Raw genomic sequence first — 18257 nt, forward strand, 5'->3', positions numbered from 1 at the left:
TCCATCTGGAAAAAAGCTTCCATATTTCCATTAATAAAAAAGTCAACGCTTGATCCCAAAGATCATTTGCAACTATCGCCCCTATTTCCTGTCTTACCTCTCCACCAAATATCATAGACAAAATCTTGACTAACTAGTTGATGGAAAACATCTAACTTAATGATCACCTAGACACAACTCAGTTTGGATTTCACAGTGGACAAAGCATTTAAACAGCTCTGATCAAGGCCACTGAGAAGATCAAGCATGCAATCAATTAGGGCAGAGGGATAGCCCTCATCCTGCTTGACCTCTCTGTGGCTTTTGACACAGTAGATCATGCATTGCTGCTGAATTCCTGTTAGAAATCAATGTTACCTGTCAAGCCCGGGATCTATTGATAATTTTTGTTGGACAGGAAACAATCTGTCAGAGTGGATGAGTTTGCTTCTCATCCTTTCTGTTTCCCATGCAGTGTCTCTCAGGGGCCCTCACTCAGCCCAATTTTTTTTTATATACATCACACCCTTAGCCGGTGTAATCAAAAGTTTTAGCTTCTCTTTAACCTCCTATGCAGAAGACACCCAAATCATCATCTCATTTAGCAAGAATGACACAGGTATATCCTCCAGATCCTGTGACTGCATGCAGGCAGTCAACACATGGATGAATAGACACTGCCTTAAATTGAACACCAGGAAACTGGAAGTGATGCTTTTTGGGGTTACAAGCTTCCTTTTGGACCCGTCCTGTTGGCCAGCAGAGATGGGCCCTCTCCCAAATCCTGTTGTCAAGACCTGAAACCTGGGAATTTTGTTTAACAACAGTCTGAGTTATTCCAAACATGTTAGAGCCCTATTTTCCACTTCTTTCACATTGGAAAGGCTAAAAAATATTCTTCCATTCATTCCAGTCCATTTTCATAAAAGTCTTACAGCATCTCTGATAATGACCAAATTGGACTATTGCAACAGCGTACTACTTACAGCACACCAGTACATCCTCAACAGATAGCAAATACTACAAAATACTGTGGCAATACTTCTAAAAATCCCAAGACATCACAGATATTACTCAGTAGCCACTGCCATTAGGAACATCCACATGCTACCTACAGTCCACCACGGCCAAACACATTGTCATTCACAAATTCAAATGCTCCACCTGGGGAGACAGCAGCTTCTTTCTGGGAACAACAGCTACCTGGAATACCCTACCACTCCATATTAAAAGGGCACCTAATCTTTTTACCTTCCGAAAGCTCTTAAAAACTTGGCAATTCAGTAATTGCTGCAGTGAGATACATTTAATTGCCAATATAAATTGGTAAGGGCTATTATGTTGTATATCTGTGAGGGTCAATGTAGTCTTATTAGTGCAAATTAAGGTTATGCAGTATTTGTGGTCAGAGCAAGATGTAGGTGTCTGTCAGCCATCGAGGCATACATCTGAGTAGGTTACGTGAATCCGGGAAAATTTGAGACCTTCAGTACATAGTGTAGTGTACTTCCTATATCTCTGATAGGCTCTGCGCATTGGAATAATAAACACTATAGTTTTGACATAGGACTGAGATCAGTAAATCTCTATCGAGTACATCAAACTTAATTACTTGTGTGTGCCAGCTAACTCAGAGGTCACTAGAAACTTCTCGAATAAACAAGAAGGGATTAGTTTCTGACAACCGCATAAACATGACAAATTTGTGTCTCTTGTAGAATCGGAACAGTCTCAAAATCGTGGAAACAATAGATAACAGTTTCACCTAGTCAATCGTGCATGGTTCGTTTCTACAGAGTTTACACAGAAATAGATAGATGGGCATTTCAATAAAAAGGGTTTATTTAACAGTCTTATTTCTCGTGCAAGAGATATGAACTGCTACAATCGTAAGACAGAATGCGAAGTATAATACGTACAGCGTTAGCAGTAAGATAAAATAATACTGCAATAGCATGGTTTGTAGCTATGACATATAGGGGCCAGATGTAGGAGCCTAAATACCGGTCGGTAACGGCCGATTTCGGCTGTTACCGACCGGTATTAAAGAATTGGCATGTAGGGGCATAATTTTACAGAATCGGTAAATTTACCGACTCGGTAAATTTACCGATTCTGTAAAATACCGAATCGGTATTTTTACCGATTCGGTAAATCCCAGATGTAGGTGGGACTCTTCTGAGTCCCAAAGGTCCTACAAATTCGGTATTTTACCACCCATTCCAATTGGGTGTTAAAACACCGAATCCAGGTGTGCATGCACATGTGTGCATGCACACCTAGCCATGTGACAGACAGACATGCCCTTAGGGCATGTCTGTGTGCCACATGGCGCACATGCCTATTTTTGGGGTGCCAGAGGGTGTCAAAGTGACACCCCCTGCACCCTTGCTGGAATCGGTATTTACCGATTCGGTAATTACCGATTCGGTATTTCCCATTGATTCATGGGCTTCACAGCCCATAGGAATCAATAGGAAATACCGAATATTAACGATTCGGTATTTCAACGTCTGGAAATACCTACATCTTCCCCCTTCATATTTACCGATTCATAAATACCGAATCGGTAAAATTCGGTATTTATGAATCGGTAAATAACATTTACCTACATCTAGCCCATAGTCATAAAATTACATACATAAATAACACAAGCTAAAATGTGAATACTCATCTGATGCTTCTATCTATTTCTACCCCAATGCACCTAACCTTAGTGTAGTACGAGGTAAGAAGTAGGTGTTGTTTTTCTATAGTCTAGTTTAGCTATAATTTGAATTGGTATATTTATACCTTGAAGGTGTATTGACGTAAAAGTCGGGCAGATGAACATCATGAATGAACCCCTAAGGAATAGATGTTCAAGAATAATAAATGAGTTCTTGGAGAAATAAATAATACAAGCAAGGGGCAGTCCTAAAGGCTTAAGAGTCTGGTTTTCCAAGAACTCGTTGTGACATAGATGGACGGATGTTGGAGGCCATGCCTGTATTTGGTTAGCGTGGATAATGTCAAAGCCTAAATAAGGGTAGGATTTCTATGCCTAAATATGGGCAATGCGAATTGTGCCAATATACGGATATAAATCGGAAAACCTATGTACAGTATCTAAATCGACACACAACAATAGATACATTGTTTGTTTGCCATTTTATTTCATTTTCATGTTTAAGTGGTCTGTGTTAGAACTGGCAGCCTTATGGTGTCCTTCCCTCAAACTTTTCACCTTTAGTCCTCCTCCTTTTGCTGAATTCATGTCTGTTGACCGTAGGACTCTGTGAACTTTATCACTGCTAACCAGCGCTAAAGTGTGCATGCTCTCCCTTTTAAGCATGGCAAAATTGAATTACATCTGTTTGGCATTTTTAATTTACTTATATGCCTCTTGTAGAGTAATGGGACATGCAGCACTTATTGTATGACCCTGCTAAGTAACCCCTTAAATCATGTCTGAGGTTTGCCACTACAGCCTGAATGCACCTGCAAACTGCCACACTGACTTGGTGATATAACCCTATTGCCAAGTCTTAAAACTGTTTTTCATTGCAAATAAGTCAACCCAAGGTAGCCCTAGGTAGCCCATAGGGTAGGGTACATTGTAATTAAAAGGTCGGACTTGTAGCTTTAAGTTTTTCATGTCCTAGCAGTAAAATGCTCTCAAATGTGTTTTTACTACCGTGAGGCCTATGGGATATCATTGGGTTGGCTTATTATATATAATAAGTGCTAGAATCTGGATGAGAACATGTGATTGTTTTATGTTTCTGCCTGAGAAATTGTAATTAGAATTCCTATTTAATAGTAACATCGGATTTTAAGTTACAAATATGAAAATGGTACCTTCATAAATCTGTCATTTTCCTGTGAGAAACTATATGGTGTAGGCAACTTATCCTGGCCCACATGAGTGGCTGTAGTTGGCAGTTAGGCTTTGTTCATTCCTCTCAGACAGTCAAACAGTAGAGGGACTAGGGGCTAGATGTAGGAGCCCTAATACCGGTCGGTAACGGCCGAATTCGGCCATTACCGACCGGTATTAGGGTTTTCTGATGTAGGGGGCCTATATTCAACAAGGCCCTTAAGAGTCGGTATTTTACCACCCAATCCTATTGGGTGGTAAAATACCGAATACAGGTGTGCATGCACATCTGTGCATGCACACCTGTGCAATGTGACACACAGACATGCCCTTAGGGCATGTATGTGTGCCACATGTCACATATGCCTGTACTTGGGGTGCTAGAGGGTGTCAAAGTGACACCCCCTGCACCCTTGCAGGATTCGGTATTTACCGTTTCGGTAAATATCGAATCGGTATTGCCCATTGATTCCTATGGGCTTCAAGGCCCATAGGAATCAATGGGCAATACCGAATCGGTATTTACCGATTCGGTAAATACCGAATGTTACAGATTCGGTAATTCAAAATAAAAAATTACCCACATCTCCCTCCTTCTAATTTACCAATTCATAAATACCGAATCGGTAAAATTCGTATTTATGAGTCGGTAAATTAGAGTTACCTACATCTACCCCTAGGTGTTCCTGGATGGGCCATCAACGGGCAGGGTGGGGGCAGAGCTGGACACAGTCCAGCTTGCAACTGAATAGGCTGTGCTGCAGGCTGTAGTCAGCAGTCCAGCCCACAGGGTCATTTGAGGGTGAAGGGGCAGTCCTTTTTAGTAGATAAGCACAACAGGGCAAAGTCCAAGTGGTGGTTTCTCCTGGCAGCCTAACAGTTCCTCCTGGCATCGTGCAGAAGGTACAGCCAACAGCATATGGTTACAAGTCCCATGCAGTCAGAGTCCCTGTACTTATACTCAAAATGTCTTTGATGTGGAGGTAATTCCAAACAAACTTTAGAAGTGCAAACCATCTCCAATCATTCCCCAGCCCTGGCTCCAAACGCACTACAGTGGGATGGCGACAGCATTGTGAGAGGACAGGCACAGCCCGATTCAGGTGTCAGTGACACCTACTCCCACCACTCTAGCTCAAGAAGGCACATAAGCCGGATGATGGGCCATTAGGATATTAAGGGCAATTGTCAACTCCCTTTGTATAATTGTCTAGAGTGAATGCAAAAAACAAGCCCCTGTCAGTCTAAACCAGATGTTGATTGGAGTCAGGCTGCAAAGCACAAAAAGTCATAATCACAAAGATATGTGCACTTTCTAAAAGTGGCATTTCTAAAATAGTAATGAAAAATTCACTTTCACCAGAATTTATCACCACTATTCCAAACATGGCAACACTACTCCTTCCACATTAGACACTACCACTGAAAAAACATATCAGGGATTTCCTAATGCACACTTATGGGAAGAGCCGGCCTCACATCAGTGAGAAATCAAACAGGCTGTTTGTTACTCCCAGGACATGCCACACAATAAAGGCACATGTAATATCTTTAACCTACACAGCACCCTGCCCATACGGCTGTGTAGGGCCTAACATGGGGTGACCTGCATGTAGTAAAAGGGGAGTTCCAGACTTGGCAATTAACTTTAAATGCCAAATCACTGTGGTGCTAGTAGCGCTGCAGGCCACTATTTAATTTACAGGTCCTCTGTATATAGGATACCACAGTAGCAAGGGACTTATGTGTAAATTAAATATGCTAAACAGGTGTTTACCAATCATACCAGGTTTAGAGGAGAGAGAGTACATGCACTTTAGCACTGATCAGCAGTAGTAAAGTGCCTGAGTCCTAAAGCCAACAAAAGCAGGTCCTTAAAAAATTAGGAGGACGGCAAAACGTTTGTAAACAACCCTGCAAAAAGGGCCAGATCCAACTATTTATTCTCATTTATATGAATCATTTTGGCACACTTTCAGTTCAATAAGGATCTGATGTACCCGTGTTATTGACCATCTGTGCAAGCGGGTCTTTGTGTTAACTACTGTAAAATGATTTTCATATACAAGCAATATTGCTCACAATATTGTCATACATCATCCATTGTCTCTCCTAACCCTGGTTCAAATTCGTTAACTGCTTTGAAAAAACATGCTTGCCTAGTTTAAATGATTAAAATCATTTTCATTAGAAAAGAAAAAAACAAAACAGTAAAGCGCCAAATGCACACAAATTAGCATAATAATTAACACAATGAATAGGAGGCAGGTCCTCAATCATCTTGGAAATAGTGAATACTGGAACGCTCAAGAGAAGGCTCGAACCACACAGGGTGAGAGAGCAGCGTAGCTGAGCACAGAGAGGGGCTCCAACTAAGACCGCACAGGGGAACATTTTATGCAGAATTCAGTCTTCATGAAGACAGCTGGCAGTCAGAGCGAGTGTGAGGCCAACAGCTCCACTCCAAGACTGCAAAATAAAAAGTAGTCAACAAGGTTTGAGAAACTAAAACATAACCAGAACTCAGCCGACTCCTGCCGCGTGTATGAATGCCTTCATTCTCAGCAGCTACTGAGAAAAACAAAACTAAATTAAAAGAAATGTGAGAAGAAATAAACCAATGAAAAGAAATGGTAAATGTAAATAATAAAATGCGTAGTATGCCAGAGTAAAAATATTACAATCAAACACTGTTCAGGGTGGTTGACCTGGTACCCAATTACACTGGAAAGTGAAAGTGGTGAATTTAAATGTAAAATAGTAGCCCAGGAATGTGTGACAGATGGCTCGAATCCCGCAAAAGGAAGTAGCAGGAAGCTGGACACGGCAGCCGATCGAATTGAGATCACGCAGGCAGACCGTTTATGAAGCCTGCAGGCCTCCAATAAAAGAGCTGGCAGATGAAGGGAGTGTAACAAGGCAACAGCTCCACATCAAGACAGCAAAGTGAAAAGTAAGTAAAAAGAAGGTAAGTCAACGTCTTGTGACCACTCAAAAAAGAATAAATATACTGAACAATGGTATCAAGGGGCCAACTGACTGAACCTTCTTCCTCAGTGTAGCTGGGACCGGTTCCCCATCATAGTCATTATGAATGTATTTATGTAGTCCTAAAACCCATGGGCAACCAGTGCATGATGTGACATATAGAAAGTAAATTGCAATTGGAATGTCTTCTGTTCTTTCTTGAATGAGAGCAGTTGGTAAATAATTCCTAAATGGATTGCGAGACAGTTGAACATGGTGTACTCACATTTGTGGCCAAAACCCTCCATCCAGATTGCAAATACCTAAACTATCACATGTTCCCAATAGGATTTCTCACCATTTTGCTTTCCTGTGTATATTATATGGCTTTCCCAACTAGCACCTTTTAGGGAGTTGTGAAGACCTTCAGGTTTACTTTGGCTGGGACAGATCGCCAGTATAAAATTCTCTTAACTGTGGAAATGTGATATGTGCTCTCCATAAGGAATGTTTTTAACAGCCTTTAATGCTGAGTTTTGCTCTCGTTGCATCTCATCCGTGTTTTGCAGTATCAGCAGTACCACCTTACCTGCACGGAAGCGCGCAATTGGTGCACTTTCTGTGTCCCTCATAAGGGGCCTGCTTCTACCTTTTAAGACGCTAATAAAAACCAGACAGAGCGGTATTGGTCTGAGCCTACACTGGCATGTGCTGTTTTATGTATCATGTGATCAGTCCTTACGAGAAGACATTGTGGCTTGGCGGAGTTAAGCTTCAGCCATTCTAGTGCTTTCATTTCTTGAAATGTGGTATCAATATGATTTACCGTCTGATCTACAGTTATTTGAAGACAGTGTGTGCAGTTGTGAATACCAGTGATAAACTGACAACATATAGATAAAGAGGCTTATTGTTCAGGGAATGGAGAATGCAGTATGCCTGCCCCTGTGGAACTACAAACTGCACTGGTCTATTATACAATTAGTCATTCCCTTGCTTTACTTTAGAGAATCAGTCATCTTGAAACAAGGTAAATATCCCTCCAACATAATGAATGCTGATATAATTTGGTCCTGTATATTAGACATGGATCCTAAAAAGACTTTTGTCTGCTTATATCTAGAGAATTATTAGTCCTATAAAAACTGCTACGTTCCTTAACACATCTTAGCTATACTTTTATAGGGGAACTCCTAATTGAATCAAAATCAGCTGCGTGTATACGTTGCACACATGCTGTATTATGTTCAATCAATCAAGAGTCTTATAAGTTTTATAAAGCACACTACTCACCCATTCAGGTCTCAAAGCACAAGGGGGTTGGTGTGAGCAGCTCGGTTGAGGTCATTCGAAGAGCCATGTCTTGAGGTCCTTCCTGAATTGGTGCAGTGTCGGGCTTCGCCGGAGGTGAAGGGGGAGATTGTTCCAGGTCTTGGCTGCAAGGTAGGAGAAGGAACTTCCACCTGCTCTGGTCCTGTAGAAGCATGTGACGGTGGCTAGGGAGAGGTTGGCTGTGCTGAGGTGTCTCTTGGGTCATTAAAGCAACAGTGGTCCCTTACAAGCGTGGGGATATAGGCAATAAATATAGACGAAATCGTATCTATATTGAAGTGACATGCCCAGCCGGGCAGAGGTCAAATATTTCCTTTTCAAACAATGTCAGGCAGTTTATACATACAATATACAAGGCGGGGCACAAGCCTGTACCCAGCTTAACACACAATAAGTAGAAAGGGAGAAAACCAAGAAACAAACAAAGGGCTTTTAGGCAAGGGACTCGCGCTCTGTTATCTTGTTGTTAGTACACTTTTAAGATATAGAGCATTGCTTTCCTAGCACCTTTACAGTTATTTAGAGGGAAATAAAGTTTTTCATTTGTATAAGGTGCATACATATGTCGACGGCGTTTCGATCCGTTTAACAAATCATACGGATCATCATCAGGACATTTGATAAATGCCTAACAGTGAGAAGCCTCAGTTGCAGGCTTACCGTGTGCAAGCCGGAGGGGACTGAGCAACAGGGGAGGCTGCGAATGCAGCAAGTGGTTCAATAAAATTGGTCGAACCGAACCAGGGGGGATGCTGATAGGTCCAGGAGGATGAGGGCTGCCATTTGGCATTGGTCGAGGAGAGCATGGATGTCATCTGTGGCGGCGAGGAGGGCGGTCTCAGTGCTGTGGTAGCTGAGGAGTCCTGATTGAGAGGTGTCTAGGATGTTGTTGGTTTCAATGAAGTGTGCTAGGTGAGTGTTGACGGGCTTTTCAAAGACCTTGGCTACGAAACAGAGCAGTGAGATGGGTCTGAGATGGGCCTGAATTTCCTGAGGTACATCGGGTCTGCAGAGTGCTTCTTTAGGAGGGGGTTGACTTCTGGGGGCTTCCAGTTGTTGGGAATGTGGCGATCTCGAGAGAGCAGTTTGACATAGCTTGGATGCAATGGCAGTGGCTGCCCTGTGGAAGATGTGCGGCAGGCAGTGGTTAGAAGGTGCTCCAGACTGGATGCTCTTCATGGTCTTTAGGGTGTCCTCTGTCATTAGTGGGATCCAGGTAGGAAGAGTCCGCTCGTTGGGTTCGCTGAGGTTGGGGGTTAGGCCAGTGCAGAGGTCATGGTCATCAAAGGTGTTGAGAGAGCGCAAATCGAGAAAAAAAAAAAGTGCACCATATTTACAAGCACGTTGCATTAGTTTAGTAAAGATTACATAAGAGTGTCGAATTTATAGAGTGAAAATACATAAGAGTGTTTAATTAAAATAGAATGCATATATCAGTGTGAAAAGCTAATGTAGAAGTGTGTAGAGATGTTAGAATGATGTTGAAATCTCATGTTATGTGGCTGTTGTAGAGGAGAATGTAATACTGCTAAACGTAGAAATGTGTAGGCCACATGGCAGTTCACAGAGAATGAAGGGTGCTGTTACACTCTCACATGATATGGATTTTAATGTTGTTGTAATTCAAAGTATTATTGATCATAGAACTGAAATATATGTTTTATAGAAGTGTTTCATATAACCATTGTGTGTAATAAGTTAGAATACTGTTTAGACTAAGAAATTAAAGGTTTACAGAGTGCACAGGCCCGTTTCATGTAATTCTAATAGGCCTGAATAGATAAGGTCATTTCTTTTGATCTGCATGTGTTAGTTAGAGGAATGTCATGTTAAGCATAAATTGCGGAGCCTGCTCGAAGGTTTACGACTTAGAAGATACGGTGGAGGCCGGAATTTGGGGCCCACTGTACAAGTGTCTGTTTGCAGGTGCGAGGAGGTTCCAATCAAGAGAGTGATGAATAGAGTTTTGTTCAGGGAGCTAGGCACAGGCCTGGAGGAGGCTTCAGGAATTTCCTGGGGGGTACCGTCCTGCCGGAGAAGAGCCTGAGAAGCAAGGTCAACGCTAACGATGGGACCAGAGGAGTATCAGCATGGAAAATGCCAGAACCGACACCACGTGAGGGGCGTCTCTAAAGGGCGTTTCTATTGTAAATGTGATTTTTGTATTAGGGACAGCACCCGTGGGTGGAGTTAGGGCAGATGGTCTGAGGAACCTAAGAGAGCGGATGGGTAGGCAGATAGGATAACTGCGAGACACCGATTCACAACGAAGACTAAGGGAAGTGAGTGATCTTCTTTGGAAGTCACCATGGCTGACACCTTTTTAGGTTAAGATTTTACTAAGTAGGGATGTCACTTAGTCTAGTGTAGGGACAGTCTAATCTGGATTTTCTTCCTTTCTGTAAATGACTCACAAGTTACAGCTTGTGTCTATTCTTGCAACTCTGATGATTTTCGAATTGGTTTTGGTGATATTCTTTTGCCGACTAAGAGCATTTAGAAAATGTATGTTTGTATTGATACCAGTATATCTTTTGAACCTTATTTTGAGATGTTTGTATCTCCAGTTAACTTTGGCTTTATAATAAACTTTTAAAACTTATTCGTAGTAAGTGGTTCTTTAGAGTGGTGTAAGTCCTTAACTGATTGACCTAGTAGTGGATTGCCTTTTACTCTATGACAGGTATCAACGGTTTAGTCGACCTGAGTTGGGATCCAGACCTATAGCAATAGATCAGAAATCCCGCCGTAACAGTGTCATAGAGAGTCTTGATCTTGAGGTAAAAGAAGGAGCTGAGTCTGTTGCAGAGATCTTGAAAGGTAGTGATGTCAGTTGTTTCGCTGTTGGGTTTGAAAAATTCTTTTATGATGGGGAAGAGTTCCTTTGTGTTGTGGGCGTTGGACAGCATTCTGTCTTGGAGGAAGTTTTTCATTGTAGATTTGATGAGTTGGTGGTGAGCCGTGGTGGCTGTTTTGTAGGCAGAGCACACTTCAGGATTTTTGCTGTTTCTCCACGTCTTTTCCAGTCGTCGGCAGGAGCGCGTGGATTCTTGGAATGCCGAAGTGAACCAGTTAGCTTTCTTGTTGTGTCATCTCATGGTGTTCTGGAGGGGGGCATAGTGTGTTGGCACAGTTGGCAATCCATTGGTATAGGTTGCTTGCCGCTGTGTTGGTGTCTGTCATAGTTGTGGGTGGAGTGCAGGTGAGGGTGTAGGTGAGGAGTTCTTCTGAGACTTTGTTCCAGATTCTGCGTGGGAGGCGGCACGTTTGCACTGTTTGCATGTTGGCACTATTCATAGAATTGTAGCCATTGTTACATGCCATTAGACTTCACTAAGCTTGCTACACTCACTTTACTTACATTATTGCAACTAATATCACTACGTTGTTGTTTGAAAGAGAGGATATATGGACGAAGCAGAAAAATAGGGGCTTTCGTCTTAATTGAAAAGGGCAAACGATGGTGGGTAACCTAAAATGCTAACTGTTAACAGCGGGATGAGGCTACCTAGAACAAGTGGTGTGGTATGAGCACTCCACTTAGGTGAAATAGATTAGATAAAGCTAAAGTTACTTTGTATCAGGTTGACCCACCGGCTTCAACAGTGCAGTCCTAAGCAGTAACAGGAATTGCATCATTTTGCTGCTTGATCGCTCTGCATCCAGTAACAGGTTGTTTTTTAGGGCTTGCCTTGTTTTTGGTGCTACTTAGTCGTGGACCTGTGTATGCTGCCATAACACTCATTATGGAAGCACAAGCCCTGTCCCCAAGCTTCATTCATTGCCTAATTGAACACACCATTCTGGAATCAGAATATATACAAGCCATAACAACAATGGTGTACAAAATAACCTTAAATACATTTTAGAAAAGTTATGCTCAGCAGGCATGAATCAAAAAGGGTGAACATTATACTATTTTCGTACTAAGGCTTAAAGAGGCGTATTCTTCCACAATCCTGCCATTTTTATGTACTTCAAAAAGTGTATTTATTTTCCAATACTTGACAATGTTAGAAAAATAGCTTGCATGTATTCCTGAAATGAGACATTGCAAGTGAGCACAGAAACTTTTCTGACTTTATAATGGAGCTTGAGAAGGCTGTTCTCTTTTAATGGTTACTTTCATATACAAAGTACTTGTGTTTTGGCTATAATTCAGGTACTCCAAAAACATAAATAAAATCATCACACTGTTGAAACTTCTCCGAGTTTTATTAATCACACATAACATCTGTCTTTGACTTTACAAGCTTGCCTTCCTTAATGAGTAGCTCTACACATTTTAATGACCTAAGAACGTTGTAAAGCGAATAACATTTTATTAAGCTTTTTATAGCCCTGACAAATCCGTATTCAGCTTCACATTGAAATATCAGATGGTATGATTAATTGTGCCATTGCCCCATCTGCTCTTTATGTTAAACTTACAAGCATTTTTGCAGGCTCAGACACATCACAAATCTGAACTTGTGTAAAATACTTTTGTGATTTTCGCACAGTGTTTATGTAACCATCCCAATGCAGATGGACTTAGAACATGAAGACTGAACAGGTCAAGGTTAGTATAATGTCCCTGCGGTGTGGGGGGGAGGGTGTTGTGTCGCAGAGTAGGATCTTCTTACTATGGTTACCCACACTTGTTGCTGGTGTTTCACTGGTTTTCGACGTTAGTCTGGCTGGGCCCCTGCTAACCAGGACCCCAGCCTAACTGCTTCCTCTCTAAATTCATTGCATGTACATTAGGTACACTCCAGATTGGCTACTGGGTTACCCTTGTGAGTCCATAGTATATGGTATCTTAGGTACTGAGGGCATAGGTACCCCAGAGGCCTACCAGGGGCTGAAGCATGTATTATAGCACCCCTGGGACGCCTTCCAAAATGGCACCACAGGTCTGCTACTGCAGCCTGGGTAAGGTGGTGCATGCACCCTTTACTGAGATATAGGTTACCTATATCTACCTTATATCACTGACACATAAGCCTATAAGTCACTCCTATGGCAGGCTATATCAGAGTGCTTGATTTTGTGTGAGAGGGTGCCCATGCATGAGCAGGACCCCTCTGCAGCTTTTGAAATCACTTCTCTGTAGCTGATCTGTGATGCAGCCAGTCCATATACTCTTAAGTGCATTATAACCTCATAGGTAATGCTAACTTTGGAATGGCTGCATGGAAACATGTCGTGTTTGGTGTCAAACACTTTGGAATCCTACCCTCCCCCCCACCAGTCCTGGAGGCGGGGGTAGAATTCCACCCTTCTAAAAGGAGAAGACATGTACACACTTACCTAACTGGTAATAGTTTAAAAGAGCCCCAGCATTACAAAATGGATGCTGCAGCCACAGACACAAGTCTGGCCTCCTGCTGCTGGACGAAACTCTGGCAGGGGTGGCCTGGGCAATAGGTTTCCTGTCACAGTGAGGTGTAAACACCTCCCAGACAGGCTTTTAGTGTATAGGGGCTGGGTGGCTGCATTCAGAGAATGCTTTTCAGACAGTGATGCAGGCACACTTGGTGTCCCTGTGCATATCCCAGTTCAAACTGGTTGCATGGGCACTCAGCCCCTGCTCTGGCGCGAAACTGGACAAAGGGAAAGGGGAGTAACCACCCCCACCCTGGGTCCTCCCATAGTTGGGACCTTCGAGTAAGTCCAACCTCTAAACTTCGTATAAGTATAGGAACCCAGTCCTAAGGACTTTAGATTACCCTGGACGAAACTCTGCAACATATATCCTGGAACTTCAACATTCTATTTTGACTAGAAGACGGAAGAATCTCCCTTGGAGTCAAGGAGTGACTCCCCTGTTCAAACAGGCACCAAAGAAGCATCTTGCCGGTCTGTATTTCCAAGGCTCCCGCCGAGTCCCGCTGGATTTGTGACACAAGACCCAGATTTCCAGACTTCTCCGAGGCCAACACGAGATCCCAGCAAAGCTGAGACCGGCAGTCCTCTTGAGTGACATGGAACCGGAACCCCTGGACACCATGCACATTTGCTAGTGCCTCAACTTCCTGAGTTTTCTCAAAGTTGTACATTGGGTTACTTGTAGTCCAAGCCACGAGCACCAATTTCTCCGAAGATTTTGGGCCTACACACCACGAGTGTTTCGCGGGCCCGCTTCTAGCATTTCCAATCGAGGCTTCTTTGCGATCCCTGGTCCGCCAACTGTTGGGTATCCACGAATGTAACTCTTCTGTTTGCTGGGATTTCAGGGTTTCTCCACATGTTCCCTGACTCCCCTCCAAAGGCTGATTCCCTCAGACCTTGCTGGTCTGCACCGAAGCCAATCTTTGCTTTCTGCATGGGTTGCTGTTGCCAAGGCTTGTTAAGTCCAATCCGGAAATCGACACCGCAGCACTCAACATACTTTGAGGCACAGCTTAAATCCCACTCCTGGTTGTCCTAGACACCTACCGGTCCTCGTGGCTGAAGAGTTAGCATCACCTTCTTCACCTGAAATCACCCGACTTTGGTTGCCATCTTCTCATCGCCTTCCTGTTCACTGGCTAGTGACCCAGACTCTGTCGCCTCTGCTTTCAGGTTCTTCAGATCTTCGATCCACCCTTGGATCCACCCGGACACTTTCGACTTGGTCGCCTGCAGCACTTTTCAGCAGCTCGCCATTGATAACGATGACGAAACCGGACACAAAAAGACAACTATGCACCTGGCTTCCCTCGGTGAGGTAACTCGAGTACTCCGGTGCTCCTGTGGGTATTGACTATAGAACTGCCTAGTTCTAAAGGGGTTTTCTCCAAGTCCTATTCTAAGTGTCCTTTATCTGTAATTTTCCAACCTCGACTTCCCCATAGAAGTTAATGGTGATTCGCGGCTGTGTTTAGACACTGCACGCGTCCCCCGTGGGCCCCCTGGGTCACTACCTTGGGTGGTTTCTGGTGGCCCCAGCGGTTCTGAAGGCTCTAGACTTTGTATCAATGTCAGTTGTGGTTCTTATACCACTTTCTTTGTATATGGTTTGTGACGCCCCTTGGGCTAATTATATGTTGTGCTAATTTACTGTGTGCTAAATAAGTTTACTGAATGTACTTTTGCCTCTAGCCTCATAAAGAGACTAGAGGGATGTGTTTAGAACAAATACATATATTGTACATATATACCTGGTGTGGTTCTCCTTTCATTTGGTCATTCAGGAGATTAAAGACTGGTAAAACAAGCTGCTTTACATTCCTTCAAGACTTATCCTGTAACCTGCTCTCCACAGCTACCACTAGGATAGCTTTCTATATAGGTTGTCTTTAAACTTACCATCAATAGGGGTTGTTTGGACTGGTGCAAGGTGCCCACTAGAATAGTGGACAGCATATGCTAGGCCAACTTCTCACAATGGCCTGAGTGTGGGGATGTATTTTTGTTTCACTGGCAGGAAGATCAGTTGGGCTGTGCCTGGGGAGTTACTTCTTCAAAAGAGCCTCACTTTTCACAAGCAGATGTCAGATGTCACATGAACGTGCTCCTTCATTTGTTCTCCTAGTCAGAGAGGCACCAAACCTAGGAGGGGAAAGCTGCCCATAGAAAGAATAGTGACCACAGGGGAGAGGTCATCATTATCCTGATCTAACTTCTCGGTGGGTGCACTGGCTCTGCATTTAGTTTGTTGTAAGCACTGTGGGATTGTGTGCAATAGGGCACATAGGAACTGCTGCAAAAGTGGGTAGTGTTATCCTGAGAAGTTTTACCCAATTGGTTTGAAAGGTTTCAGGAGAGGCCAGGAGATTCCTCCTCCCACAAGCTAGTGCCAGACACAAATGGGGCACCCCCAAGGCACCTGCGCTTCTTCAGACACTGTTGGACGTGAAAAAGAACAGAAGAGGAATGGACCTGCTGCCTGTGACCTGAGAGGAGCCATGAAGTACTGTACCTAAGCCCTCTTATTCCCAGGACAAAGCTGAACTCCAAGTCTTGGCTGGCTAGTTTCCTGTTTGTCAACAGGGAAACAGAGAGCTATAAGAGGCCTTTTCTTACATACTACCAGCTGACCAGTAGCAACTGCACCTGATCTTCAGCCTGCTGGTGCCCACTGCTAAGGTCAGTCTTGATCCCAAAGTGCTGTTCCTGAGCCTATGTCAGACACAACCCTCATCCTTGCCCCACTGGAAGACTGAAGGTTTAAGCTGTAGCACTCAGGCTTCTCTGGTAGGCCAGAAGCAATATTTTCTATGTCACACTAGAAGATGGCATAATAAATGCTAAAGTCCATCGGTGACATTTAAATTTCCATGTTAATTGTGTATTTTTGTGCCATAAATTATGTTCTTATGGAAAACTTAAATTTGTCAATCAGGAGTTAGACAACTTTATTAGATTTTAGGGTAAAAGCATGATTTGCAGTGTCCCAGTGCACAGAGTAAAAAAAAACAACAGCATCAGTAAAAAAACAATTAGTGCAAACACATTTTCTATGAGACAGAAGAACAACTAATATTTTTAATTGGGAGATGGCTTACTCATTTAATGTAAAATGTACTCAAATAAATTTAAACTTAATATACTTTCAGGCATGATCTCTGGGGATAACTGGGGTTTTTGCAAATAAGTCAAGTTATACTTTTCTTTTTGAATGATGCTCAGAGATAGTATAATGATATTGCAGTTTTAGAATAAGATATTACTAAAGACTTTACCAAACTTCAATGAATATTGTCTTACCACCATCGCATCCTTTGTATTTTATGTGTTATCCTCTTGAAAGGTGGCAGATGGCTCATTGAAAACTGTCTGGTTATATTAAATTATAAGATTTTGATACATGAAACAATATATGCTATGTTTGGAATGTTTTTTTCTCTAACATATATGAACATGTTTATTTTCTCTCATTTTTTTTCTTTCTAGGAACTTGATTAAATGAAATAAGTTATATATAATACATATCCTGTCTTTCAATTCATAGAAGTGGCTTTTAAAGATGCATCTTTATTTAACTTATTTCACTTTTTGTGAGTTACTTATATCACTAATAACACCACACTCCCTATGTTTTACAAATGTGTATAAAGGATGCACTCTTCATTGCACCACTCTTCTGTTGCTGCACGCTGCCACTTTCTCACAATATATCTTTACAGAAGAAGAACAAATAGTTTTCACTCCTACACCCCTTGATGTAACTGCCCCTACTACAGTAATTGTGATCTATCACACAGATAATATTTGTATCTGGGAAAATAATAATATCTAATTTTAAAAACACATTTTGTATTACTTATTATAGCCCCTTAGCCTGCTGCTGATGTTTGTACCTGTTGAAAAATACCCTGAATCAGAAGTATAGGTGCGAGCCACAAGCAAAAGCCTATAACAGGGGGGAGAGGGCCATTAACAACTGACATAGCTCAAGGCAGAAGGGCTATGAAACTATCACAGCATTACACTCATTGAGGGTAAAATGATCTGACTTAGAAAGGGAAAAAATAGGAAGACAAACATTAGAGTTTTGCAATACTTATATCATTGATTATAATCACTGAGTACCTTCATTGTCTTCAATTGAGCTCCCAACATTCCAATGTTCTAATAACGTTTGCAGTAATGTAGCACAAATACATCTTTCTATTGCATGTTAAAAAATAATTGCAAAATTGTAATGTGCCATAGAAAAACTGGAAAGGTATTAATAATTAGCAGTTCACATCCAGATTTAACATTCGACGAAATATAAGCAACATATTGCAACCATAATCTACAAGCCATTTGATTGTAGGCAGAAAAAAATGAATACAAGCATGCACCGATTGAAATAGTTGCTTGACAAATATTTAATTCCTTACTCTGTCTTCCAAGAATGAACTTTCCAAAATCCTTTCCTCGTATTTCACCTTGATAACTGAAGGCTCCCTTTTCAAAACCAGATGATACCTGTTTTAAAAAATGAAAATCAGACTTTTTTCACATTACCTGTTTTCAGTAACCATTCTGTACATACCTGTAATTGCAAAATATCAGATCTGGCTATTTTCAGCAACTGCATTTCTTCAAAACATGAGTGTGCTTATTATTCATATTGTAAACCTAACATATTGTATGACATTGTGACGAGTATTTAATCCACCAGACAGCCTAATATGTTAAATATATGATCTCTCTGTGTTGCAAT

At 42.1% G+C, this 18257-nt stretch overlaps 1 protein-coding gene across 1 annotated transcript in view; it reads right to left on the reverse strand.

The window, feature by feature from the left end:
* CSMD1 (CUB and Sushi multiple domains 1) overlaps positions 1 to 18257 on the reverse strand; it is a 4503734-nt gene that overhangs the window by 22651 nt on the left and 4462826 nt on the right. Inside the window, exon 68 of the mRNA XM_078647516.1 lies at positions 17932 to 18019. Within this exon, the coding sequence (XP_078503642.1) occupies positions 17932 to 18019 (88 nt within the window). The remainder of the gene's footprint in view (positions 1 to 17931; positions 18020 to 18257) is intronic.

The sequence above is a fragment of the Lissotriton helveticus genome, chromosome 6 (genome assembly GCF_964261635.1).
Source record: "Lissotriton helveticus chromosome 6, aLisHel1.1, whole genome shotgun sequence".
NCBI lineage: Eukaryota > Metazoa > Chordata > Amphibia > Caudata > Salamandridae > Lissotriton > Lissotriton helveticus.